General features: G+C 52.5%; 1 protein-coding gene across 1 annotated transcript in view; it reads right to left on the bottom strand.

Moving 5' to 3' along the window:
- The window catches only part of NUP98 (nucleoporin 98 and 96 precursor), a 35,042-nt gene that overhangs the window by 7,760 nt on the left and 1,734 nt on the right, over positions 1 to 25,548 (bottom strand). The window contains exons 2-26 of the mRNA XM_033515723.1: positions 23,660 to 23,763; positions 23,179 to 23,280; positions 22,844 to 23,023; positions 22,014 to 22,153; positions 20,534 to 20,641; positions 19,773 to 19,956; positions 18,754 to 18,917; positions 17,921 to 18,058; positions 17,269 to 17,356; positions 15,158 to 15,250; positions 14,649 to 14,789; positions 13,619 to 13,752; positions 12,761 to 12,948; positions 11,846 to 11,962; positions 10,512 to 10,804; positions 9,661 to 9,774; positions 8,821 to 8,959; positions 8,419 to 8,596; positions 7,818 to 7,982; positions 4,899 to 5,072; positions 3,872 to 4,022; positions 2,643 to 3,063; positions 1,606 to 1,835; positions 976 to 1,245; positions 3 to 180 (exon numbers count right to left, since the gene is read on the bottom strand). Of these exons, the coding sequence (XP_033371614.1) occupies positions 3 to 180; positions 976 to 1,245; positions 1,606 to 1,835; positions 2,643 to 3,063; positions 3,872 to 4,022; positions 4,899 to 5,072; positions 7,818 to 7,982; positions 8,419 to 8,596; positions 8,821 to 8,959; positions 9,661 to 9,774; positions 10,512 to 10,804; positions 11,846 to 11,962; positions 12,761 to 12,948; positions 13,619 to 13,752; positions 14,649 to 14,789; positions 15,158 to 15,250; positions 17,269 to 17,356; positions 17,921 to 18,058; positions 18,754 to 18,917; positions 19,773 to 19,956; positions 20,534 to 20,641; positions 22,014 to 22,153; positions 22,844 to 23,023; positions 23,179 to 23,280; positions 23,660 to 23,732 (4,163 nt within the window). The 5' untranslated portion in view covers positions 23,733 to 23,763. The remainder of the gene's footprint in view (positions 1 to 2; positions 181 to 975; positions 1,246 to 1,605; positions 1,836 to 2,642; positions 3,064 to 3,871; positions 4,023 to 4,898; positions 5,073 to 7,817; positions 7,983 to 8,418; positions 8,597 to 8,820; positions 8,960 to 9,660; positions 9,775 to 10,511; positions 10,805 to 11,845; positions 11,963 to 12,760; positions 12,949 to 13,618; positions 13,753 to 14,648; positions 14,790 to 15,157; positions 15,251 to 17,268; positions 17,357 to 17,920; positions 18,059 to 18,753; positions 18,918 to 19,772; positions 19,957 to 20,533; positions 20,642 to 22,013; positions 22,154 to 22,843; positions 23,024 to 23,178; positions 23,281 to 23,659; positions 23,764 to 25,548) is intronic.

Here is a 25,548-nt window from a genome sequence, read left to right as displayed (position 1 = left end):
GCAGCCCCCAGCCCGTCCTTACCGGTTTCCCTGCCAGCAGCGCGAACAGGCGCAGCCGCTCCTCCTGGATGAAGCGGTCGCTGTGCAGGCGGTGCCAGTCCACCAGCTGCAGGGTCAGCAGGTCCCGCACGGGCTGGCTCCCGGCCAGCTGTGCCAGCAGCAGTGCCAGACGATGGTCACCTGTGGGGACACGCTGGGAGCTGCCATGGGGCTGTGCAGTGTACAGCCTGCAAGGCTCTGGGCTCGGAGGGATCCTAAAGCTCATCCCGTTCTAGCGACACCTTCCACTCCATCAGTTACTCCAAGCCCCATCCTCTGGGGGATGGAACACTTCCAGGAATGGGGAGGCCACAACTCCAGTATTTCTTATGAAATAAAGCACTCCATAAACACCTGGCATAACAGACAGGGATAAAACCTGCCATAAGGCTCTGAAAACACACGTTTTTAACCCAAATATGAAGTGTCTGAACAGAAACTCGGTTAAAAAGATCCTTCATTAAAAATTCCAGGGAGTGACTGTGAGAACTCCCGGTTCCAAATGCACTCCAGCAGCACTTCCTGACCAGGTGTAGCTGACAGGGGCAGTGAAGGGGACTGGGGAGGCCAGCAGCAGCCCCTTCCCAATCTTCAAGGCCAGGCTGCACAGGGCTTGAAGAAACCTGGGACAGTGGAAGGAGCCCCTGCCCATGTCACGGGCTGGGACTGGATGGGCATCAAAGTCCCTTCCAACCCTACCCATTCCTTCATTTTGTGGTTACTGGCAAGGGAACATTCCACAAGCAGAGCAGCCAGTGACTGTGAGCTCTCCTAAGTTTAAACTCTTTGTGCATGTCCTTTCTCCTCTACACAAGAGCTGTGATTTAGGAACCTTACAGAATCCCAGAATATCCTGAGCTGGAGGGACCCCCAGGATCCCCCAGTGCCCCCCTGCCCTGCCCAGACCCCCCAACAAGCCCAGCCTGGGGTGCTCACCTGCCTGCTGTGCCAGCCTGCAGGCCTCGCCGATCCTCTTCCCCGTGAGGCAGCTGAACACGGCCTCGACGTGGCTGCCGTGCCGGGACAGGGACACCTCCTCCTCGATGCGCCCGGCCGCCGTCTCCGACAGCCACCGTGAGAACGCCCTGCGGCGCTCCAGCGCCAGCACGTACTCACTGGGCTCCTCCAGCCTGGCCTCCAGCTCCTTCAGGTTGCCCCAAATGGCCTCACACAACGTCCAGGCCAAGCACCAGTGCTTCACAACAGCTGTGGGGACACACACCCAGCATCGGGAGTGGAAACACACAACTCAGAGGGGCTCATGGCAGGATAACTCTCCAGTGCCCACCATCCCCACCCTGCAGGGTCCTCTATCCCACCCTGCAGGGTCCTCTATCCCACCCTGGAGGGTTCACCATCCCCACCCTGGAGGGTTCACCATCCCCACTGTGTTTGGCAGGGGCTGCCCAGGGAGCTTTGCAGTGCCCATCCCTGGAGGTGCCCAAGGAAGGGCTGGACGTGGCACTCAGGGCTCTGGGCTGGGGACAAGTCACAGCTGGGACTCCCTGGGCTGGGAGGGCTTTTCCAATCCCAAGCATTCTGTTTAAAGGATCATTCTACACTCACTCTCTGCCACAGCAGGATCCTCAGATGCTTTCCTGGCCCAGTCAGCATAGTCATGGATAGCTGAGACTCCGGGGTTGGGGGCCAGGAGAGGACAGGGCTCATCCATATGGACAGTGCTGTGCTTCAGCTTGATCTCCAGAGGAGTGAGATACAGCTCCTTGTCTCTGTCCATCTTCCACTGTTCCAAGCTCAGCTTTTCCACATGAACTTTGAAAGGGGATTCTGTGAGTCTGGAGGAAAAGAGGAGACAGGATAGGTAGCAAACATTCTGCATGTTCTCCATGCAAGTGGAGCAGATCATCCTGCAGCCTGTCAGAATTAACAGGTCAGTAAAACATGACCCAAGGCATGAAGATCCTGGTCAGAGTCTGGGATTTGGAGCCAGGCTTTGGGACACTGAACAACCTGGGGAAGTGGAAGGTGTCCCTGGCCACAGCAGTGGGTTGGAACAAAATGGCCTTTAAGTCTCCAAACCCAAATCTTCTGTGGTTTGGTGAATCAACCGTGACCCACTGAGCTCTCCAGAGGCAGCAAGCACACCTGCAGCCCAGCTCATTCCTCAGCACTTCCCACAGGCTGGAGAACATGCAGACAAGCTCTCTGGAGCACTTAAATGGTGGGACTTGCTGTAGTCCAGTCAAGTTCAGGTATGGCCATCACCCTAAAGGCCCATGTGCTGCTGGAAGCACAGGCAGTATGAAGGTGTCTGGGAATTGAGAAGCTGAACAAGAACTTCCTCAGGGAGAACCAAGAGACTGGAAGCTTTCTGGACAGCAGCTCTGAACTTTCTCTTTAACCTTGTGCTGGGTGACAGTGCTATTTGTTTGGTTAAAAAAAACAACAAAATCCTCTTACTATGCTATGCCAGGATTTGACAGAGGTATTTCTGTGGAGAAAGGCCATGAGGCACACCTCCATGGCTAACACCATCTTGCACCACTCCTGCGTGTCAGAAGGAACAGGGACCTGCAGGCAGGACTCTGTCAGCCATGAAGAGTGAGCATGTCACATCCATCCCAAAGGAAGGCACTACTCACGATTTGGGAGCAACGGGAGTCGGCAGGAATCCGTATTCCACGGGCTCCAGCTGAGGATCCTCCGCTTCACTCGAGCCACTCAGCTGATCTCCACAGTTGACCAGAGTCCAGTTGGGCCCCCAGCCGACACGGAACGAGCGGCCCATGAACAGTCCCATGTCCATCAGGAGCTTCCCTTTCCCATAGGTGATGGATCTCTCCAGGGGGACGAGCCCGCGCTGCCGGCGAGCCCCGACCGTCTTCACCTGCACCTCGGGCACCGGCGCGGGCACCGAGAACGCCGAGGCCAGCGGGGACACTGCCGCCCACGGGGCAGCACAGGGGGGACTGCCCAAAGTCCTCGGGCCCTTGGCATCTGCCACAGCAGCACCCGCTGCTTGCGAAAGGACGCTGGCAAACTTGGACTGCAGCAGCCCGGCAACTGACGGGGAGAAGCAGGGAGAAGGTTTCAGTGGAAGGGCAGCTGTATTTCAGGGGACGTTTCTGGCCTTGGAAAGGGATTTCAGGAATTCCCAGAAGTGCCGGTGGCACGGGTGTGGTGGGAACGTGGAGCTAAGTGTGCCTGTGTGCAGTGCTGAGTCCCACTCACCCTCACACACCGGGTGTTCCCAGCAATGGGAAAGGCACAGCCCCACCCCAAACGGGGCCATTCCCAAAGGAACACCGGGGGTGTCACACGGGGCTCACACACCTCACACCCCTGTCAATCACCTGGGCTTGGAACCAATTAACACATCTGAACTGACAGGTTTCCTCGATCAGGGAGCACCCTGCTGCTGTTCCCAGAGGTGTCTCTCAGTATCCCTAAGGAAAGCACCACGTACTGGGTGCTCTGGGTGTAAGGGGCAAGGTCTGGGCACTGGGGGAATCTGGTGGGGGCTGCCCTGTGCAGGGCACAGCTGCTGCCCACAGCACACCCACCACAGGCCGCCTCCAAACCCAGCTGCAAAGTTGGTGCCCCTGGGAGATCTTAAAAGGGGAGAAAAATCCCACACAAGTAGAAAAGAAAACCAAAAAGAAAAAAACTGTAAGGGAACAGAAGAGTGCAAGCATCAGAGGAGGAGGTGAGGAGATGCTCCAGGCACTGGAGCACCTGCAGCCCTCAGGGCGGGACTCGTGCTGGAGCAGGGAACAAACAGAGGAGGAAGGAACTGCTGCAGACCCCAGGATTTTGTCTGTTCATGTTAAAATTCACCTTTCTTTACACAATCTGTGGTTTCTCAGCATACCTGTGTGTCTTTTCTGTCCCTGTGATTTTGAAATGGGAAGCCTGGGGGAGCAGATCTCTTGGGAAGTGTCCATCTTGACAGGTTGCTTCCCAGGATAATCCAGGATCAAATCCAGGTCGTCATCATCAGCAAGCAAGGAAGCTTTCATGATCTGAGGATGTGGGAAGCCAAGCCAGAACATCAGCAATCCCTCCCACAGCAGCAGCTCACTAAGCTCATCAAAATAGCTCTTCCCACCCAAAAAAACTCCTACATGGAGCACATGCCCAAACAACCCAGCCAGGCTGCAAACATTCCAAGGAACAGTGCAGGCACAGCTGATGGATGAGGTTTTGCAGCTACTGCTTAAACCAGTGCACAGGACTCGTTGGGGATGGCGGTGACATCCCACAATAATCCTGATTTCTTAGATCTCAGCTCTGTCTACTGTTTATCAAGGAGTAACTTCTGGGCTATTTGTTATTACAATACAATCTGGGTAGAGGCCCAGACGTGTTCAGGGCTCTCCTTCCACAAAAATTCCCAAGGGCTGGAAGGACAGGACAAAGGGAATGGCTTCCCACTGCCAGAGGGCAGGGCTGGATGGGACATTGGCCAGGCTGGACACTGGGGCTGGGAACAGCCTGGGACAGTGGGAGGTGTCCCTGCCATGGCAGGAGAGGGAATGGTGGGCTTTGAGGTCCTTCCCAACCCAAATCTTCTGCGCTACTGTGAAATAAAAGCATCAACACCAAGCCCCAAATCAAGAACAGTTACCCTGAAACTTGGTTTTTCTCTACCAAGGCAGAAGGGGCCCAAGGCAGCTGCTCTGGTGTCAGTTCAGCTGATCCCAGTGCCAGAGTTCTGAACACTGAGCTCATGTCAGCACCGAGCTCTCCATGTGAGGCATTCCCCAGAACAGAGATGTGGTGTGAGAGCTCAGTCCCACTCCATGGGGTGCACTGATCATTACAAGCTGGTGTGTAAATAGCCCTGGGCAGGTCCACACCTCCCGAGCCCCTGCAGGAGAGGAGGGCAGGACACTGACCTGCAGCACGTAGGGGTTGATGCCCTGCGTGGATGCGATGTGCGTGGACGCCGGCACCGCCTCCTGCTCCTCCAGGGCGTCCTCTGCCAAGGGCTCGTGGGCTGGCTCCTGGGTGATGTCTGCCATGTCACTGTCCAGCTCCACCACCCTGCCCAGCTGCTCCAGCTCCGGGGGCTGTGGATACAGAGGCCAGGTCACACCCAGGGAGCACGGCTCGGCCAGGACAGCCGCGGCTCCGGCAGCTCCTGCCTCTGCCACGATTCCACACCAAGGGCAGGGATGGACACACAGAACCTTCAGGCTGGGCCACGCCAGGGAAGGAGCAGTCCCGGAGTAGCGGTGCCCTCCTGGAGTTTTCCCAGTTCTGCCATTCAGTTTAGGAAACTGTTCTTCAGCTTTCCAGTTCTCAGGTGCTCAGCCAAGGGAGAGCTCTGTGTGTCCTGCCTCCCTTCCCTCCCCCCAGATCCATCCCCTGTGGTCCCAACCCCAATCACACTCTACATTCCACAAAGATCTGCATTTCACATGGTTCCTGTGAGGGTGGGCAGGCCCTGGCACAGCTGGGGCTGCCCCTGGATCCCTGGCAGTGCCCAAGGCCAGGCTGGACATTGGGAGCTCCTGGGACAGTGGGAGCTGTCCCTGCCATGGGGATGAAAAGGTTTTTAAGGTCCCTCCCAACCCAAACCATCTGGTTGGATCTTCCAAGCCAAACCCTCCCGTAATTCCATGGCTAACTGCTCACATGGCTCCCCAGCTCGCTCTGTGGGACCTGAGCTCCCCTGTACTGGTTTGGTTCCAGTTTAACCACCCCATGACTCAGCTCTGTGTCCTGTGAAAGCCTCACGCTTCCAGCTCCCCAGACAGACCCCAGCACCGACCACTGAAGTGATGCAAAAACGGGAGTGAGCAAACCTAGGCAGGGAGTGTCCTGGGAATCCTGCTCACAATTAAGGAGCACATTGACAAGGCTGTGCTTGGCTCTGTAGAACCAGCCAGGATGGGGGGAAGGTTCTCAGCTGAGGTAAAATCACCTGGGGGCTCCATGAGGATGGAACTGAGTGGCTGATACAGAATGTGAGCCTGGCCCCGCATGTGGAACAGATTTACAAGTCAAAATATGGTTACAAACACAAGTTTCACTGCTCCCTTCATTGGGCTTTAATGCAGCAGGCTCCCTTGCAACATTAATAAATTCATTAATATTTAACTTAGTGAGAGAAGACAAAACAAAAACCAAGTCTAGATACCAAGTGCTTCTTACAGCCCAAATAATATTATTACCAGATGTGTTCTACACCATGAGTTTGGAAAGTTTTAATCAATGCCACGATGCTTCTGAGGGTTTGGGGAAACTAAGTGATGTTTTTCCTAATTTCAGAAATCAAAACCAAGTTAATGTTATGTGAGTCAGGAAGGTTAATGAACCTGGAGGGGTTTTTGCTAAGTACACTGGATTGTGCAAGAATGTTTGCAAACACCAGAGATGTTCCCAGTGTTCCTGAGTGTTTACAGGCTCAGCTCTGGTCCCCCCAGTCTGAACACGAAGCAGGGAGGGAGCTGAAGTGATGGGCAGCTCAAAATGCAATTAAGGATCTGCTCCAGCAGAGGGATGAATGAGTGGATGTTAATTAGCAGAGGAGCAGCAGCAGCTGGGCACTGCTCTGGGGTTCTCCATGCAGAAGGCAGCAGAGCTGGAGCCCCCAGCCTGCCCCAGCAGCAGGATGCTCTGCCCAGGGAGCAGATGGTGTTTCTGGGATTGCTGTACAGGGATCAGGGTCCTCAGACCCTCTCACCTGCCTGGAGAGCTCTGCTGTGCTGCCACACAAACAGCAGAGACTGTCCTGGACACCAGGGAAAGGTTCTGTTAGACACAGAACTGGGGCTGGAAAAGCCTCTGAGCCCAAATCCAACCACTCCCCAGCACTGACAACTGCCCAAGTGCCACATCCCCAGGGCTGTGGAGCCCCTCCAGGGAAGTGACCTCACCACTGCCTTGGGCAACCTGTGCCAGGGTGGGACAGACCTTTTCAGGAAGAAGTTTTTCCAATATCCAACCTAAACCTCCCCTGGCACAACTTCCTGTTCCACCCTCCTGCCAGGGACTTGTGCAGAGCCACAAGGGCCCCCTGAGCCTCCTTTGCTCCAGGCTGAGCCCCTTTCCCAGCTCCCTCAGCCCCTCCTGGGGCTCCAGCCCCTTCCCAGCTCCGTTCCCTGCCCTGGACACGCTCCAGCCCCTCCAGAGCCCTCCTGCAGGAGCCACAACTGGATCCAGCTCTCGAGGTGTCCACAGTGCTCAGCACAGAGGCCACTGGCCTCTTGCCCATCTGGGCTGCTGGAATTCCCAATGAATTGGATCAAACATTGCCTGTGGATCAAACATTCCTGTGTAAGATGGGCCCAGCACTGAGGATGTTTTGCAAAGGTTTAAAGCAGTCACATCCAACACAAATATGTTTACCAAGCCAGCATATAGCCAGCCTTAACAAAAAGTCTTATTTTAATAAAAATAGAGCACATTCTTAAAAGAGAAAGCAGACAGTCTTGCACACTAATGGTGGTAAAGGCAACTGAGTGCACAGCATCACTGTCCAGGCAGGCAGCACACGGCGTTGGCATTACGGGCGTGCATTTAATAGTCACAAAAACAAGGGTTCTTCCAGAAGAGGTGCAAATCTGCCAAACTCAGACTAGAATTCAAACAAGAAACAAGGGTTGAAAGCCTTCCCGTCCCATCCTCAGGCTGAAATGTCAAGTGTCTCAAAGGAAAGCAACACGCAGCCACTCAGCCAGAGCTCAGCAGAGTTTCTGTAAGGCTTCACTCTCCAGCTTGCACATTACTCCAACCACCCACTGCCCAGGCACCAGCTATTCTCCAAATTCCATGTCATCAACCCTCCTGAGTCACTGTTCTCCTTCTACCTGAGCCAGGGGCGCTGGTTTGCCGTTCAGGGCCATCTGCTGGGGCAGCAGCTGCCCTGGGGGTGGCACAGGTGTGGTCTTTAACTTCTTGGTGTCCACTTTTGAAGGATGATCTTCCTCGTCCTCATCTGAATCTTGCAAGCCATACTTGGAAAAGTGTGCTACCTGTGTCAAGGAGAAAGACAAACATGTCACAGCTTGGAAGTGAAGCTCCTGGAAGGTCTGAATCCTGGGCAGATGTAACTGTGCCCTATCCAGGTATCCTAACACACAACTCTTGGGACACCCACAACAAATTCAGCCTCTCTAAAGACCAAAACCACCTGCTCCAGGCAGATCTGGGGCCACAGGCTTCACCACAGAACTGCAGACTGGGAGGGGCCTCAAAGCTCATTAATTCCATGGGCAGGGGCACCTTGCATTAGTCCAGGTTGCTCCAAGCCCCATCCAACCCAAACACTCCAGACCTCGAACCCTCCCAGGAACGAGGAGCTGCTTTGGTGAGGACAGTCCTCAGCAGAGCCAAGGAAATGGAAAGCCATGTCCAAAGCTCGCAGCTGACCCCAGGAGCCTGCAGGCTGTGGCAGGCCGGTGGGCTCACCTTGAAGACCCAGGAGCCGGTCTCAGGGCGGTACTCCTTGAAGCGGGCGCCCTGCCTGCGGGACACGGCCTCCAGCCGGCCCTCGTAGCCCATCTCCGCCAGGCGCTCGGGGCTCTTGATCAGGCAGCGCGACGTCTTGTCCGTGGGCCACACCCCGTCCAGTGTCACCTCTGCCCGCCTGCAAAACGCACCAGCAGCCTCTCAGACCAGGGCTGAGCAACTGGGCAGGGGAGCAGGGCACAGCTCTGGGCGGGGACACACCTTTTAAGGCCAATTTGTGGCACAGAAACCTGCAGGTAACTCGCTAGCCCTGCAAACTGAATGCACTGTTTGGATTTGGCTGCAGCCTGCAAGCACAGCACGCTGTCAGGCTTTGAAAAACCATCCTGATCTAGCACTTACCTATTTAACCGTTCCCCAATGGGAGGCTTTCTTTCATCATCAGGGTAAACAATAACTTCTTTTCTCCGGATATGTACAATCTCATCCAGGTTTAAGTTTGTTAGATTTACTTCTCCTTCGAAGTATATTGATCCATAACCTGCAAAACAACCCAGAAGATCACAATTAAATTGTCTGTGAAAGTCATGTGCCAGAGAGCTGACATTCCTGCTGTGCTCCTCCTGCCCCCACCCAGCCCTGTTTTGTCTCCCAAGCACAGTGACACCCCCTTCCCCCTGACAAAATTCTGGAATTTTCTCAGCATTATCAGCTTTGACACCGTTATCAAAAGGCTGGGAGAGCTGGGGGTGCTCAGCTGGAGAGGAGAAGCTGCAGGGAGAGCTCAGAGCCCCTTGCAGGGCCTGAAGGGGCTCCAGGAGAGCTGGAGAGGGACTGGGGCCAAGGGCTGCAGGGCCAGGAGCCAGGGAATGGCTGCCAGGGGCAGAGGGCAGGGCTGGATGGGATCTTGGGCAGGAATTGTTCCCTGGCAGGGTGAGGAAGCCCCAGAGCAGCTGTGGCTGCCCCTGGATGCCTGGAAATGTCCAGTGCCAGGCTGGACAGGGTCTGGAGCACCCTGGGATGGTGGGAGGTGTCCCTGCCCATGGACAGAGATGAGCTATAATGCCTCTCCCAAACCAAACCAGTGTGTGATACTGGGATTTATTCTATCTTAAAATCCTACAAAACTCTGAAGCAAACTGCTGCCAGAGGCGGGGCACTGGTTCCAGTCAGTCTGGGGGCTGGGGCTCAGGCTGTGCAGCTGTAAGGTGCCTGGAGCAGGTGAAGGCCAGGGGGTCTCACCCTTGCGGCCGATGGTGAAGTCTGTCACGATACATTCGTTCCTGTCGTTGGTCAGCCGGGCCAGCTCCTCCAGGGACGGGATGGTGTAGTAACCAGCTCGTGTCAGAACAATCCCTGCAACACAACATTCCCTGAGAACAGGGCTGGCAGCAAAGTACCAACATTCCCAGACTGTCATCCCGTTTGTTTTGCCAGCCTGAACAGCTGGAAGCCTCAGAGGAACTGACAATCAGGGTACCCAGAGCCAACAGACAGCAGAACACCTTTGTTCCACAGCCTCCAGAGCACATTAAACCAACTGCTCTGCAGGTTCTGCCAGCCCAGGCACCTGCCAGAGAGCAGCAGGGGTGCAAACAGGAAGGGAAGAGGTGTGCAGGGATAAGAAAAATTGCAAATGCATCAACACTTGAAGGAAACACTTTCCCAGCTTTAGTAGCCTGGGGCCTCAGGCACTGCTGATCAAGCTGCAGCTTCTACATTTAACAGGCTCCAATTCATCTCCTTCTATTAATTTGTCTAATCATCTTCCTGATCCAAAAGCATTTTGCATCTACAAAATGTCTAGAGACGTTTCTTTTGCACACATCACCTGCCAGTTTCATTACATGCCACGTAAGTATTACCTGGAAGGATTAACAAACCTTTTCCCTTTACCTTCTCAAGTTTAAAAAACTCCTACACATGTGATATAAAACTGGGGGATAAAATTTAAATGCTCATTGACTCAGCAGATAAAGTGTTTACACTAGGTAAGAAAACCGAGATTTGTGTTCTGGTGGAAGGAGGAGGGAAAAAAGCAGAAGCTGAGGGTGTCACAGAGCAGAAAACGCTGCAGGAAATGCTGCCCTCACCTGCAGGATGCAGCTGGTGCACGGCCTCAGCCTCCTCATCCCTCTCATCCTGCAGGGAATCCTCCTGGAAGGAGGCGTCCTCGCTGCTGCCCTCCAGCCCGTTGCGCATGTTGAGCGCCACGATGGTGTCGTCCACGCCCGCGGGGGGCTTGTGCCCGCTGCCCTCCAGGCTCTGGGGAATGGGCTTGGCAATGGGATTGGTGTAAAACCTGGTCACCTCGTGGGCCTCCTCCTCCTCCTCCCGCTCCCCGTCCTGCCTGTGGTTCTCCTCGGGAGGCACCGACAGGAAGAACCTGGGCACAGGAAGGATAATGGGAATTATTCAGCTCCAAGGGACTTACACCAACATTCCCAGGCCAGGGGCTGCACCTGGATGAGCCCCGTGGGTCCCTCCCTGCTCAGGAGACTCTGTGATTCCACCATTAAAATTCTGTTCTTCCCACACAAAGACCAAACAGGAGCACACAAACTGCAGTGTCAGTGATGATTCCCCTTCCCTCTGCTCCTGCTTGACCACCTGTGCCACCGAGGCTCCCACTAGAGCAAGGACAGTGGTGAGGCTGGGACAGTCCCCATGGTGCTGGGGACGACTAAGGCACGTGCCCTGAGCAGAGCTGAGCGGAAGAGGGAGCTCAGGCTGGAGAGAAACCTCAAAAGGGGCTGTAACTGCAAGCCCACAGCTCCCAGCCCTCTGCCCACAGGGCCAGGGTGACCCCACTCCCACAGCAGCTCTCATTTTAGTAACTTCCAATAAAATCAGTAATGAGCTGGGCAGGAGGTCTCTTCCAGACTCTGATTAAAAGAAAACCAAGGCAAAAATCAGAGTTCCACTGAAATGTGGCCACAGGTTTTTCAGAGGAGATAGGAATCCTGGCTTTCAGGGAGGAAGATGCAGCCTTAGAGGATCCTCATTGTAATCTATACAAAATACATATACAGAAATTAGAAATATGAGATATGAGGATCAGTGGAGCTCCCTTGCAATTCCCACATCACTGAGAACTGCTCCAGAGAGGTTCTTCTCCCCTCAGAGAAGTTCAGCACTTCCCTCAAGGAATATCCTGGTTCCTTGCTACAGGGAAGGAAGAGGGACTCATCCAGAACGCCAGTCCCTGCTCTGTGACCCAGATTTTGGATGGGGTGACTGCAGTGCCCACACAGGAAGAGCACATGGTTGGTCAGCCCGGGAGGAAATGCCTCTCCCAGCAGGTCAGTGCTTTCAGTGACCAGTGAGACATCCCTGGAAAGAGGAGGCTGCTGCAGAGCAGTGATTCAGGCCAGGCAGAACCAGTCTGCATTTCTGAGGACCAAGCCCTGCAGGGTGACTCGCTCACCTGTCCCCGTTCTCCGGGTACTCCGACGGCGACGCCAGGTCCTCGTTCTCCCGGCTCACGGGAGAGAACAGGTTGCTGCTGCTGAGGTTCTTCAGAACCAGCTTCTTGATGCTCTTCCTGGAAACACAGCACACCAAGGAAGGGAAGTTTGGATCTGTCCACTGCATAAATGCACGTTTTGTGCTCCAGGGACCAGGAACTGGCTCCAAGACCTGTTCCCACACCCAGGACATATCAACTCTCCCATAAGAGATCCTAAAATTTGTTTAGGAATTCCATTCACGGCTCTGGTTCATACAGAGGTGTGAAAAGCAGTCAGTGAAAGGCTCAAAGCCCAGTGTTCTGTTTCCCAAATCAGCTTTTCCAGAAGCACACAAGGTCTGGCCCACAGGTGCAGGTTCATTTTACAGCAGGGTCACTTCAGTCTTTTGTTCTTTGTTTTCACTCAACTCCAAACCTTTCAAAACCCTTTTTCTATTTGATTGCTACTCATGTACCTAAAAACTGAACCCAAAGCTTCACTCAGGCAGAACCGTGATATATTTCTCACAGAACATCTCTGGATCTGAAATAGAGCCAGGGCTGGGGTAAAACCACCAGAAATCAGCCTCCATACTAAGGGCATGAGCAAACCTGATGACACATTCAGGAGCAGGTAGTATTACCCTGTGCAAACTTTCCTGGGAAGAATTCCTAAATGACTTCATAGGAGCTTTGCTCCCATCATGGGCTGACCTCATTTTACAGCTTACTTAAAGACTTTAAGCTGAACCTTTTTACCTCTTCTACAGAAAACAGTTCTAGTGAAGTCTTACAGACAACTTGTTATTGAACCAGGGCACAAAAACATGAAATTTAGGGTAACAGACAGGAGTTTGTAGAAGATTCTCACACAGAGACAAAAGAGAAGCTCACTTTGGCATGAAGGCTCCATTGGCCAGGGAGGGTTCATCATCATCCAGCCCATCAAAGAGCTGGGACTTGGCCGAGCCCGCTGACTGCAGGGCCTTGGGCCGCACTCTGGTGGCAGGGCGTGGGGTCAGCTTGTAGTGGGTGGGGGTTGTCAAGGCCTTCTGGGCTGCTGGGTTGGTTGGCTTCAGCCTCTGCAACACAAAGATGGGAGTCTCAGGGTCAGGGACAGAGCTCTTGGGTGCTCCAGCCCAGGGCCCTGAAAGGCAATGGGGTGATAAAGGGGAAACAGTAATTGCAGCCAGGCTGGAGGGCTCCGTGCACAGCCCCAGCCACCAGCCTGGGCCCACGGGCACCCTGGGCTCCAGCTGCCAGCAAGGACTCAGCTCCAGCCCTCAGAATCTGCCTGGGGGCAGCAGCCACTCAGAACCTCCCAAAACACCTCAAAAACCTGGCAAGTGTTTGTTGTATCATCCTTTGAACAAAGCCACAGGGAAAGGCTTATCAGAGACTCTCAGAGATGTCCTAAGCAGAGCACTACAATTATTCCAATCATTAACAACAATCCATCCTTATTCCCAACCAGCAGCAGTGAGCACAGGAGCTCCAGAGCCAAGGCTGTGATGCAGGCAACAGCAGGAAATCATGGAATAGTTTGGGTTGGAAAGTACAGAAAGTTAAAGAACATGCACTTCCATGCCATGGGCAGGGAACTTTCCACTGGAATAAAATCAAGCCCTTTGTGTCCTGGAGGGTAAAAAGCCACTGCACCACTGGGAGAGCACAGAGGGCAACTTACCTGGCTGCTCACTGTGCCCAAAGCAATTCCAACTGCCACCCACAAAATGAGTTCAGTGCACTCACCTCTTCCTTCTTCTTGGGGTCTGACATGGGGTTTCTGAAGAGGGGGGAGTCTCCAAAGGGTGAGTAGGCCAGGCTGTTGAGGTGCTGCTGGAGGACAGCTTGCTGGGCTGCAGAGGCGTTGGGGTCTGTCAGAGCTACAAAAGGAGCAGCATTTTAGTCTTTGAGCTTTGGGGGCAAAACCAGGGCAGGCAGAAACACAGCAGCTCTCTGAGGATCTCCTTCAGAGTGTGCAACTTATCCACTGAGCTCTCATGGATGAAAAGCTGAAGGCACAGAGAGCTACAGAGCAGGGGAAAGAGCCTGGCCTGCCAGAATATTCAACTAATCCAGCTGGCTTCTGAAAGGGGGTGCAGGGAAAATATTTCATGCAGAATTTTGATATTACTGCTACCACGACCATACAGGTCTAGTGTCCCCTCCAATGAATTTTAAATCTTGTCTCTCTGTCTTAAAGCATTTCATTTTAATTCCTATTAAAATGCTCTAAGACTTCACCCCATGAAACATTCAAGCCACCAAAAGCAGCTTAATTCTAATTCCAACAAAACCAGGGTGGATGTGGGCCTTCCTGAAGAGCAACAAAAGCACTCTGAGAACAACAGCTTACTCTCAGGGTCTGCAGGAAGTCAGGAGGAGAGGTGGAAACAACTGGGTCTTATTTTTATCCCAATGGCACAGCATTGCTCTTAATAAAGGCCCTCTAGGCCTCTCCTATCTGGAAGTACTGAAAAAGCCAACACTGCACTTCCCTTACTTTTTTTGTGCACATCTATTCTTGCTGCCCCAAATCCAGTGATGGGAAATGTTACTAATCTTGAAGACAAAACTCAAAAATAGGTGCAATTATTGGATGTGGAAAGCAATTTGGAATTCCTTCAGTAATATACATATAACTAACAAAAAAAGGGTGATAATCATGGTCTGCCCTGCAACTGAGGACAGAAGTGGGCTCAAGGAGATGTTCTGTCCTTCCAAAGGCTTTGGGAGGGGTGTGCTCCTGTGTTGAGGCAGCAGGGTGATGGACACTCACCTACAGCAGGCTGAGGGGCCCCAAAGCCCAGGGTAGCCGTGGATGTGTTGAATCCTGGGGCTCCAAATGCTCCCGTTCCCAGCGTTCCCCCCAGCTTTGGCTGGGTGTTTCCAAACAGGGACGTCTGTCCTGCCCCCAGAGCTGTGACACGAGAGGTGACTGTCACTTACCACAGCACTGGGACAAGTTTATGAGCACAACAAACAATCAATTCCTTATCAAACTGCAGAAAATGCTCTCCCTGCCCATGGATGCTGCAGGCACTCCAGCCTTGTGATCAGAGCAGAGGCTCTGAGCACAGAGGACCTCACCAGTCCCACCAGTGTAACCAGTGCTGCCCAGTTTCCACCAGGTCACTTGGCACCGTGCTAAGAAGCTCCCCTTGGAGCTGTCTTGAAGGTAAAACATGCCCAGCCTTTCCTAACTCAGTTACAGACCACAGCCAGGCTGGACCAGCACTGCAGCCTGAGGGCTGAAGCTGCCCAGGAATGAGCTGGGAAACTGCTTACCTGTTCCAAAGCCTGTTCCAAGTCCAGTGCCCAGAGTCCCAGTTGCAGGCTTATTTCCAAACAAGCTGTTTCCAGCAGTGTTGGCACCAAAACCTTCAACAACAGAACAAGCAGCTCATTAGAGATGAAATTAAAACCATGTATTTAAATAAATAAGCATCACAGGGTTGAAGAGCCCTGCCACAGTCAAAATCAAACTTCTCACTCTTTCCAGCAGCACAGATTAAACTGACAATCAGCAAGAGGGACTTCACTGGAAATAAACACGTTTTAGTTATAAATACAGCATTAAAGCAGCACAGAAAATGCTGGTCTGCCTTCTTAAGCTTTCCAGTTCATTACAAACTTCAAAGTTTCCCTGAAAGGCAGAGCTGACATGATGCTGCTGTACCTGGCAATAGAGTAAAATGTGCTGGCGTTTTTTGAGTGCCTGGAGGGAACAAACCTCATTTCATCCTGTTTATATCACACACTGATTTCTCTGACCCTCACCACAGAGCAGGTGAGAACTCTGCACAGTTCAAGGGCACAGCTGCAGCAAGGCCACCCCAAATCTGTCATGAGCTCAATTCTACTGCAGAGGCTGACCCCATCCCATGCTTGATTAGTACACAAAGCCAGGATTAAACTGAAAAACTGGAGGTTTGTACCAAACCCCTTGGGATCCAGCTCCATTCCTCCTATAAACTGCTACAATCAAACCAAAATCACACACTGCAAAGGCTGGACTCCACCAAACAGTGCCAGCACACTGGTGGGGCCGTGGAGATCCTGACCAGCAGAACAAGAACTTGAACACAGCTTTCACAGCCTGGGAGGCTTGCCCAGGACTGCTCACCACAGTCAAACCCTGCTTGCCAAGGTGCTGCCCTGCTTCAGAGCACTGAGCACTGCACAGAGCTTGACTTGGGAAGGACCTAAAAGATCACCCAGTTCCCTCGAGTTCTGCCCTGTCTGTCCTGGCAGGCTGGCACAGCAGGCTAAAGGCACTGCCTTTAAATAACCAACCCAAAACAGCACTGCAGGAAAGGGGTGGCAGGATCCAACCCCCTCCTCCTCACTCACAGAGACAGTTTTGTTGCTCTGAAATCCGGAATTAAAAAGGCAGAAGAGATTTTGGAGTCCCATGAAAGCAGCAGCCACTCCCTTCAGCCATCCCTACACATGGCTCCTGCTCAGTAACACACTCAGCCAACATCAGTTCTCACATCACAGGCTGCCAAGAACACACCACCAGCTCCTCAGGACTCTGGTCCTTCACACCAAGGACCACAACAGCCACCAGCTAAACTGGAGCTGATTCCTTTCACCTTCACTGCAGTGCAGGATCTCCTGACACCTGCCCGAGCCCAGGGATCACTGGTTTTACCCCCATTCTCCCAGTGCTGCTGTACCATCACAGGGTGTTCACAGCCTCCTAACAAACCCCTCTGCTCCCTGAATCTTCCATTTCAGGAGTTTTCAACCACAGAATTACAAAGTGGTTGGAGTTAGAAGGGACCTGTGAGATGACCCAGCCCAGCCCCCTGTACGGGTTTCCCCCATGGATTGATGGATCCCCTCTCAGCCTTCCCTTCTCCAGACTGGCCAGGCCCAGCTCCCAGTCTCTCCTCACTCACCAGAGGTGCTCCAGACCCCAAATCATCCCTGTGGCATTCCCTGGACCTTCTCCAGTAGCTCCTGGTGTTCCTTGAACTGTGGAGCCCAGAACTGGACTGGACACTCTGGATGAGCCTCCCTGGAGCTGAGCAGAGGGGCAGGATCCCGTCCCCTCCCAGCTGGGAATGCCCTTCCCAACGCTCCCCCAGATCCCAGGGGCTCTCCTGGCCATCACAGGCTGAAAATTCCCTTAAGGGCTCACCAAAAGAGTGGCACTTGACCATCTACTCCCCGAGTCAGGGAGCCCACCAAGAGCAAAGGCACAGCCCAGCACGTGTCCCTGCGGCAGGGCCGTCGCTCACCTGACAATTCCAACACTACAGTACTTAGCACACGCTCTCTGCAGTGTGTGGTACACACAGCACAGCTTCAATGATTGAAACCCCACTTTGTTTCCCTGTCCCCAAACTGCAAGGGTTTGTAGGGGTTCAAACTCAGAGCAGGTTTGTTACCAAAGAGGCCCCCGCCTGTGGTGGTACCGAACGAGGGAGCGCTGGTCGTGGTGGTTCCAAATCCAGCAGGCTTGTTCCCAAACAGGGTCTGAAAGGAAAAGAACAGCAATTTGGGAACCTGGGATGCTGACAGCACAGGAATTGTATCGTGTTTGGCTGCAGGCAAGGAAGCAGAACTAAAGCCAAGCACAGCTGAGCCCCCCTGCCCTTCCTCCCATGAGTAGGGGTTATCCCAAGCCACCTGCAAGACCCCCCAAAAGCAGCTGTTAGGGTCAGACTCAAGGGGCTTAAGGGACTTTTCCAGTCTCAGTGATCCTGTGATTTTTGCTCCACCACATCTAAAATGACTGAGTATCAAAAATCAAGGTTGGTTTTGGTCCATCACAACTTACAACCTGTATTTCCAACCCTATGCTGAGGCACCCCAGGCACTGCAAACCTCACTATCTCCTGCTGCTTTCATCACTCCACACATCACTCGTTAAAAAAATGACTCTCCTACACCTGTTTATCCTCCAGTTTACAGCAAACCACCTGACTTTTCTTTCTCAGACATGATAATTCCTAAGCTAACACAACTTCTGTGAATGTCAGCACCCCAGAACAGGGCTCTGCTTGGATTTCTCTCTTTAGCACAAAGGCACAGACATACCGAACCACCAACCCCAAATCCTGTGTTGGCTTGTCCAAAAAGGCCAGTTCCCGTTCCAAATCCAGTCCCAGCATTTGTATTGGCAGCTGTCCCAAAAAGGCCTCCAGGCTGTGAGGGCTGGGTGACCCCAAAGAGACCCTACAAACAGGAACCAGGTTAAGGTAACGCTCCCAGGCTTTTCCAAGTCCAGCACTGACAACAGATCCAACACACAAAATCAGGCAATAAAACAGTGCTACATTTGCCCTCGTGCTGGGGGAAGAGGATGGCTGAAGAGCATTCCAGAAGCTTTAGTTCTCCTCCAAGAAATTAGTTACTAAAAAGAAATTAAAAAAAGCCAAAAAAAACTTACACTCCACGATTTAAAGGATATTGGAATCTCCTCATCACTTTGAGCAAGGGAGATGGAAAAGAAACATTTCACAGGGTTTTCTGGGACAAGTCAACAAATTCACAAAGAACTCAGGATATCTGGAGCCAAAGCCTCTAGTTACACACGTTACAACTACAGTCACAAAAGCCCACAAATGCTGCTCATTTGTCACCAGAAAGCTCAGGACTCAAATTGCCATAGAAGGTTCATCAGGGAATGACATTATCTGTGTGAGAATGAGCAGAAGCACAGGAGCTGCTAGAGAGCAGCTGCATGAGGAGGTGAGTGGGAACAGGATTTGTGAACAGCTGACTGTTGCTGTTTGCCAGGAACAAAGCTGACTGCCAGGAGGTTCCTCGCTCCAGGGCAGCCCTCAGAGCTCAGCATCCTGCTTTTACCACACTGCAGTGGAGTCTGAGGAACATCCCAATCCTGCAGGCCCCGTTGCCAGCCCCCTTACCATGGTGTTGGTGTTGGGCTGGCCCAGGGTGCTGGTGCCCCCGAAGGAGAAGCCGGTGTTCTGCGTGGTGGTGGCCTGGCCGAAGGGTTTGTTGAACAGACTCGTGGTCTGTGACTGCTGCCCAAAGAGCCCCCCGGTGGTGCCGGTGCCAAAGCCGGTCGTACCTGGGACACCAACGGGAGTTAGAGACCAGACCCAGCAGATCCCACATTCACACAGGAAAAAAGGACACAGAATGTCCTGAGTGGGAATGAACCCCCAGGATCCCCCAGTGCCCCCCTGCCCTGCCCAGACCCCCCAACAAGCCCAGCCTGGGCATCCCTGGATGCTCCTGGAGCTGTGGCAGCCTCGGGGCCGTGCCCATTCCCTGGGGAGCCTGGGCAGTGCCAGCAGCCTCTGGGGAAAGAAGAGCCTTGCCCTGATCTCCAGCCTGAGCCTGCCCTGGCCCAGCTCCAGACGCCCCCTGGGTCCCACCTCTGCTCATCCAACAACCACTTCCATTCCTACAGGCTGGGGGATGTGGATCTGTTTACAGCCAAATTCCACAAACACAAATATCCATTATTAGGAAAAAACCCTTCCCCATGAGGATGGGCAGGCCCTGGCACAGGGTGCCCAGAGCAGCTGGGGCTGCCCCTGGATCCCTGGCAGTGCCCAAGGCCAGGCTGGACATTGGGAGCTCCTGGGACAGTGGGAGCTGTCCCTGACATGGCTGGGGGGACACTGGGTGAGCTTCAACATCCCTTCTAACCTAAACCATTCTGGGGGTTTATGATCTATTTTTGTTTCAGTCTGCACTAAAACCTAATAAAAATCCAATTGTTGTTTGAATTTTCCCAAGCAAAAGTAAGAAAACAGATTCCTGTGTCAAGGAGCTCCACCAGTGAATGCTGACAATACAACCAGCACAACTCTGAGCTCACAGCAGTGTTTCAACGTTTTGCATCACAGAATCTTAAATGGTTTAACAGAATATTTGCACATGCACTCACAGGAAGGCCAGGGCCAGCAGTACTTACTGGTTCCAAAAGCAGTTTTATTCTGTCCATAGGAAAAGCCTGTATTGGTAGTGGAAGAGCCAAAAAGTCCTGTGGCTGTGCTGGAGGTGGCAGTGGAAGAGCCAAACAAGCCAGCAGTTGCTCCTGCTCCGACAGGATTCGTGGGCCCTTTCCTATTTGCCTGGTAGTCTTCCAAACGGAGTTCCTAGAGGAAAATCCAGCTCTTTTCACACAGGACAAGGGCAGGCAAGTGTCCTTACTACACTCACACAGCACCCAATCTGCACCAAGGTGAAGGCTCAAGAAAAGCTGCAATATCCACATTTTTAAAAATAAGGACACCAAACCTGAGCTTACATCTATGTTTGGGCTTCAATCTGACTTCCCAGAGCTTTTCCAGATCTTTTTATAAGCCATCTGTTTTGAAGGGTCAAACAAACTACCCCAAATGGGAAGGCCTCAGGTTGAATGCTTGGGAACACTAGTTTATAATAAACAACTGAGCTCTGTCTGAGATCCTGCTGTTTCCTCAGCAGAGCAGGGCTGTTCCCAACAGGATCTCATGTCCTTCTGACAAGATGGAATTTCAGCTCATCCAGACCTGCATTAACATTTAAACCCAACTGCAATTAAGGTGGCGTTGCATCAAGTGCTTTACTTTACAACACCCCTTGTGTGTGATGCAGATCTTGGAGGTCATTAATATTTTCCCATTAATGAGCACAGACAGTAAGTGTGGCCCAGAAAGGCCCAGGCTAAGGCTGTGTGCCCCCTGCACTGACCTCGAGGGACTTGCTCTCGTACTCCTTCATGGCAGTGATGCACTGGTGCTTGGTGTTGATGTTGGTGCTGACGCCGGATTTCACCATGGTGTCGGTGCCGGTCGGGGGCTGCCAGGAAGGGAGGAAGGGCCAGGTTAAAATCCAGACAGACTTGGGGGAACACAGCCACAACTCCCTGCAGATCCTGGGAAATCCTACACCTAAGCACAGAGCTGAGGCTCTGGGTGATGCTCTGCTCGGTAAGACCCCACCTGCAGAGCCTCCAGCCCTGGGGCCCAAGAGCAGGAGGATGTGGAGCTCTAGGAACGAGTCCAGAGGAACCACAGAGCTGCTCCAGGAGAGCTGGAGAGGGACTGGGGCCAAGGGCTGCAGGGCCAGGAGCCAGGGAATGGCTGCCAGGGGCAGAGGGCAGGGCTGGATCTTGGCATCTTGGGCAGGGATTGTTCCCTGGCAGGGTGGGCAGGGGCTGGGATGGAATTGCCAGAGCAGCTGGGGCTGCCCCTGGATCCCTGGCAGTGCCCAAGGCCAGGCTGGACATTGGGAGCTCCTGGGACAGTGGGAGGTGTCCCTGCCGTGGCAGGGCTGGGAATGGGTGGGATTTGAGGTCCCTCCCAACCCAAACCTTGTGTGATTTCACAGTTTTATAATTCCATCATTGTCTGTACAGCTGAGGCCTCACCCAGGTGTGTTCAATGATGATCAACCGTGGAATTTGCCCCAGGAACACTCAAAACAACTCCCAGCAATTCTACTTTTGGTTTCACTTTAAAAGCAGTTTACCTCAGCTTCTGGCACAAATCCTGGAGCTCTGCACAGATTTCAGTTTTTTAACAGTGATATGGAAGTACAAATCAGCAGCACTGCAAGAGCCCAGGCAGCACCACTGCTCTACCCCCAAAGCCTCAGTCTTACATCAGCTCAGTCGGGAAATGAAGAGGGATGAGAGCTGCCTGAACAAGTTTTTGGGGAAAGGAATCCCTCTTCCAGCAGGCCCCAGTTAGCCCAGTTCCTCAAAGCCTCTCTGCTGGGCTACCCTCCAGGTCCAACTGCCACACAACTTCATAGCAGTTACTGAATCCTGTCTTAAAGGGGACTCGTCCAGAGGAAGCAGGACACCACTGCTCTCCTTCCAGGTCCCATTCCCAAAGCCAGCCTGCCTCAGGAGAGCTCTGCTCATTCTGACCCATCCCTAGATGTCTCCAACCCTTACTGATGCCAGCATTTGCCCAGGATCACCTTGAACTCCACAGCAATTCCTGGGAAGGCTCAGCTTTAGGAGCTCCTGTACTCCTTCAGCATTAGCACAGCTCTAAACCCAGCAAGCCCCCAACTCTACAGTGTTCAGAAGGGATGTTTCCAAATAATTTCACAACACTTGCACTTCAACTTCTGTTTTCATCTCAGTGACCAAGACATCACACAAAAAAACTGCAAAATTGAATACTTCCCACAGTGATTAAGAAGAAAAAGCAGAACTTACATTAAATTTAATAGTGGTGCCAGTTGGAGCAGCAGTAAAGCTGGTTGGGCCAAAGAGAGAGCCAGATGTGCTCCCAAAGGGGTTGGAAGTGGTGTTGGTGGTCCCAAAGAGCCCTCCACTGCTGGTGCTCGTACCAAAGTCTGAATAAAGCATAAAAACATCACAACATCAGTATTAAAACAAACCCAAAAATATAAAACTTAAACCCTAATACTTGATTCAAATTAGAAACTGGTTTGAAAATGGGAAAAACAGCTGGGAAAAATAATTTGACAGCAAAGCTGGAAGCTGATGGTGCTGCTAGCGCAGTTCTCTGCTGCAGAAGTGTCCCTAACTCAGAAACACCACACAAACCACAGCAGTCAGTTTCTTTCTACTACTGACAAGCAGGAAGAAATTAATACAATCATTTTATAATAAAGAGAATCAGCGAGGCTCATTTTCTTTTTTCAGAAGGTGCTGCAAACAGTTGCTTTTGCCTCATGCAATTACAGAAGAGTTTAACAGCACTCCCTGTCTCCTCCTGCCACAGACAAAACCAACTGTAACTGCTCTGCCACAAAATAAAAACCTAAAATCAAACAGTACTAAAAGAGATTTCAGGATAAAAAACTCCAGCCAACCGCCTTTGGCAATTTAATTTAAAATTTAGGGCTGGCATCACAGCAACAGATTCAGGAGCATGAGGGCACCCCCCTGGCTCTGTGGGCACAGGGATGTCACTGTATCCCTCAGGAGAAACCCCCTGGCCCCACCCTGACCCCTGCCCCAGCCCCCAGGTACACTCCCACTGCTCTCCCACCCAACAGCAGAGGGGCTGTCCCACTCACTTCCAAAACCAGCTGGTTTGTTCTGTGCAAAGGCATTATTCTGGGATGAGAAGAGGCTTCCACCAGTGCTGGTGGTTCCAAAGAGGCTGTTTGACGTTCCAGTGGACGTTCCAAACCCGAAGCCAGTGCTGGTGGAGGAGGTGGCTGGCTGGTTGAATGTGGTTGAGCCAAACAATCCTCCTGCAGACAGAAACAGGCTGTTAATCCTTCACAACCTCCTCTGCTTGGGGGCTTGGACGGGTTCTTGCTCTGGGCTTGGGAGGGCGTTTGGTTATGTTTTATTGGGGATTGCCTGGTTTGGTTTGGTGGTTTTCCCTCTGTCCCCTGGGCAGTACCTGGCTTTGTCTGTGTGCTCCCAAAGAGGCTGCCCGTGGTGTTGTTGGAGCCGAAGGCCGACGTCCCGAAGGCTCCTCCGCTGCTCGTACCAAAGCCGGCATCTGCAAGCAGAGCCCAGCGAGCCCCCTCAGGCTGCAGCTCCACAAACACCCCTCAAACACACAGCTCTTCCTTCCCAGCCCTCCCAACAAACCCAGCACTGAGCTGTTCCAGCCCCAGAAAACCCCAGAGACACCACCTTCCCTAAGCATTCCTACAGAAGGAAGTTTCCACAGCAGACATGGAATCCTGGTTGTCTGCCCAAACTTTAAGCTTGGTTAGGGGTGAAGCCTCAGGCTCCTGAACCTCATCCAAGCCAGCTGGAGCACCCAGCAGCTCCCCAGTTCCATCCCATGAGGGATCAACCATCTCCATGGGATTCCCTGAGCTGCACCCAGGAACAGGCACCTCATTCAAAACCACCTTAGATATTTCACTTACTTTGCCCAAACGTTGAAGTTGTGCCAAAGCCGGTGCTGCCTCCGAATGGAGTTCCAAAGGATTTGTTAAACATTTTCAGGATATATCAGGTTTCCTTCCTAGACCTGGAAAGCAGAATCGGGGTTTTATTGAAAGCTGATTTTCCATGTCCCTCACTGGCGAGGGCAGCAATCCCACTGGAATCCATCAGCCCCATGGCACTGTGTGATTCCAAACCCTGCCAGAACCCTGGGGGGGCAAGGCCACCAACACTGCAGTGACACCACAGCTGAGGAGCTGTCACTAAACATCACTGTCCCGAAAATTGTCACCCTTAATTATGGCTGGAGTTACTGCCCATCTCAGCCTGTGTCCCACAGCAATCCTGGGGGTTTCCAGGACTGCTTTTCCTGTTCCACCCTCTTTGCCAACTGCTTCAGACAGGACAGAGGGGAATGCACTGCACAGGGATTACAGGAATCCACCCTTCCTCTGCTCCCCACTTCTGCACTTCCCAGCAGCTGCTGTTCCAGGGAGCTCTGCTGGGCCCAATTCCCCTTCCAACCCCATGGTTTAATTACAGCACATTCCCTGCTGCCTCTGCTCAACCTCCTCCCCGAGCACAAACAGGTACAAACTCTGCTCCAACCCTCTCAGTTTGTCAACAAACCCAGCACCATCCCCACAGCTCCTCAGGTGCACTATCAGGGACTTGTGGGGTGTTTTCCTACAGCTTCACCACTGAAAATTACAGATTAGCCAAAACCGTGTCAGATTAACAAAAAAAGACAGTACTACCCCAAAAAAAAGTTTACATTATCCCCCAAATGGCAGTACTATAACAAAAAAAAAAACAAACCACCAAACTAGAACTAAAAAATCAAAATGCCATGTTAACCCAAAAAAGCCATATTAGTCAAAAAATGCTAACCCATTAAAATCCATGTTAAAAAAGCCAGTGTTACCCCCCAAAATGCTATGTTAACCAAAAATAACAGGTGTAATCATCCAAGAAAAAACATTAGCCAGAAGAAAATGACAATACTAATCAGAAAAAATATGCATTACTAAAACAATGTCCTAGCAACAAAAAAAACACTAGTATTACCCCACCTGCTCCATATCCAGCAGGAAATGAAGGAATTCCCCCACATTCCCAGGTACTCCATGCATAGCACTGCAGAACTAAGAACATGAGCAATCCAAGAATGGCCCACACCAGGAAAATTCCCAAAGCCAACAATTCCAGTTAAAGCCAAAGCTGCCCTTCCCTGTGCCCAGGTTTGGCAGCTCCCTTCACCTCCTCCCAGCCAAGGCAAGCACAGAGGGACTGGGCACTGCCCAGCACAGCCTCCCGCAGGGAAATCTCCACATCCATCTGCCCATCCTGGAAACTCAAGTGTTTGTTTCCCGAGCACCAACAGCACTTTCTGGGAGTAGCCAAATCCAGACTGGGATCAGCCACAGCCTTCCATCATCCCTGAACAGCCGGAGACTGAATCAGCCCAGATCAACCAGCCCAATCCCACACTTCCCTGACAGAAGAACTAAAAAGATGATTTCTGTCACCTCCAACTACTCCAACAAACACACACCACAACGTTGAAGCGTTAAGGGTCTGCACATTTCCACAGACAAATCCTTACAGGCTTCATTAGTCAAAGTAGGAAGAGGAAGTTCAGTGAAATGATCCTGGTAAAAGCTTTTCTGACAAACTCTCAGAGCTCCCCAAGCTGGGAGAACTCCTGGGAGAGCTCCTCTGGCACTGGGTAACACGGCCCCCTGAGCCCTCCTCACCATCTCCCATGGAATCCCAGGGGCTGGAAAAGCCCTCCCAGCGCAGGGAGTCCCAGCTGTGACCCATCCCTACCTTGTCCCCAGCCCAGAGCCCTGAGTGCCACGTCCAGCCC

Source organism: Parus major, chromosome 1 (assembly GCF_001522545.3).
Source record: "Parus major isolate Abel chromosome 1, Parus_major1.1, whole genome shotgun sequence".
In the NCBI taxonomy this organism is placed as follows: domain Eukaryota; kingdom Metazoa; phylum Chordata; class Aves; order Passeriformes; family Paridae; genus Parus; species Parus major.
Note: the sequence above shows the minus strand (reverse complement) of the source record. Positions and strands in the feature narration are given on the sequence as shown.